General features: G+C 56.8%; 1 protein-coding gene across 1 annotated transcript; it reads right to left on the bottom strand.

Annotated features, from left to right (window-relative positions):
- Positions 1–157: 157 nt before the first annotated feature.
- Positions 158–570, bottom strand: GGTG_14446 (hypothetical protein; the record flags this gene model as incomplete). The annotated part of the gene is made up of 2 exons (XM_009232371.1): positions 158–212; positions 443–570. Coding segments are annotated over 2 exons (183 nt in total), but the record flags the coding sequence as incomplete, so codon positions are not given.
- Between the last annotated feature and the right edge of the window lie 219 nt (positions 571–789).

Raw genomic sequence — 789 nt, 5'->3', positions numbered from 1 at the left:
TCGTTTGAGCTGCGCGAGGAACGGTGTGAGTAGGTAGGACAGTTTCTCCTGCGGAAATGATGCAAGTAGTGTTTGCAACTGTTCTTCCTTCTGCTGTTCTTGCACCTGTTCTTCCGCCTGCTGATGGAGGCCTTGATTGGTGATGGCGGCGGCGCGCCTACCCGCGGAACGGCTGGCTGACTTCGTGGCATTCAGAAAGGCCCGAGCCTCGGCTGGCAATTGCTCAAACTGAGCTTTCGTTAGCGTAAAGTTGACTAAATCCTGTGATTCGGCTGCCATGGGTGTCGAAAATGGCTCAATCAACTGCAAATGTGCGAAAGAAAGGAGAGCGGCGCGACACGACGCGACAGGCCCGACGGCAGCCCTGTGGACTGAAGCAAAGTGGGCTGTCTTCTACAAACCACGGGAAATGGTCCGTGTCTGGGGCACGGGCCATAATTACACGTGATAACCGCCCTGGAGCTTTGCAATTCGGGAAGCCGGTGGACCGCGGCCCCACTGACGGCCGTTTGCATTGTATGCTTCTAACTTCGTGGAAATTCCCGGTCTTCCTCCAGCGCCCTCGTCGTCCTGGCCATCGTCGTCGTCAATCCCGTCGCTCGCGCCGGGAAAAGCAAATCCGAATACCCAGGCACTTTCCACGGGTGGGAGGATCGCTTAGCGGTCAAAGTCTGTAAGCCCAGAGTAGGCCGCCTGGGCGCTAGAGGAAGACCGGGGATTTCCACGGAGAAGTGGAGTGATCACTGCGCTTACCAAGTCCAAACACCCCCTGATGAACCACACCTCTTT

The sequence above is a fragment of the Gaeumannomyces tritici genome, assembly GCF_000145635.1.
Source record: "Gaeumannomyces tritici R3-111a-1 unplaced genomic scaffold supercont2.452, whole genome shotgun sequence".
Classification (NCBI taxonomy): Eukaryota; Fungi; Ascomycota; class Sordariomycetes; order Magnaporthales; family Magnaporthaceae; genus Gaeumannomyces; species Gaeumannomyces tritici.
Note: the sequence above shows the minus strand (reverse complement) of the source record. Positions and strands in the feature narration are given on the sequence as shown.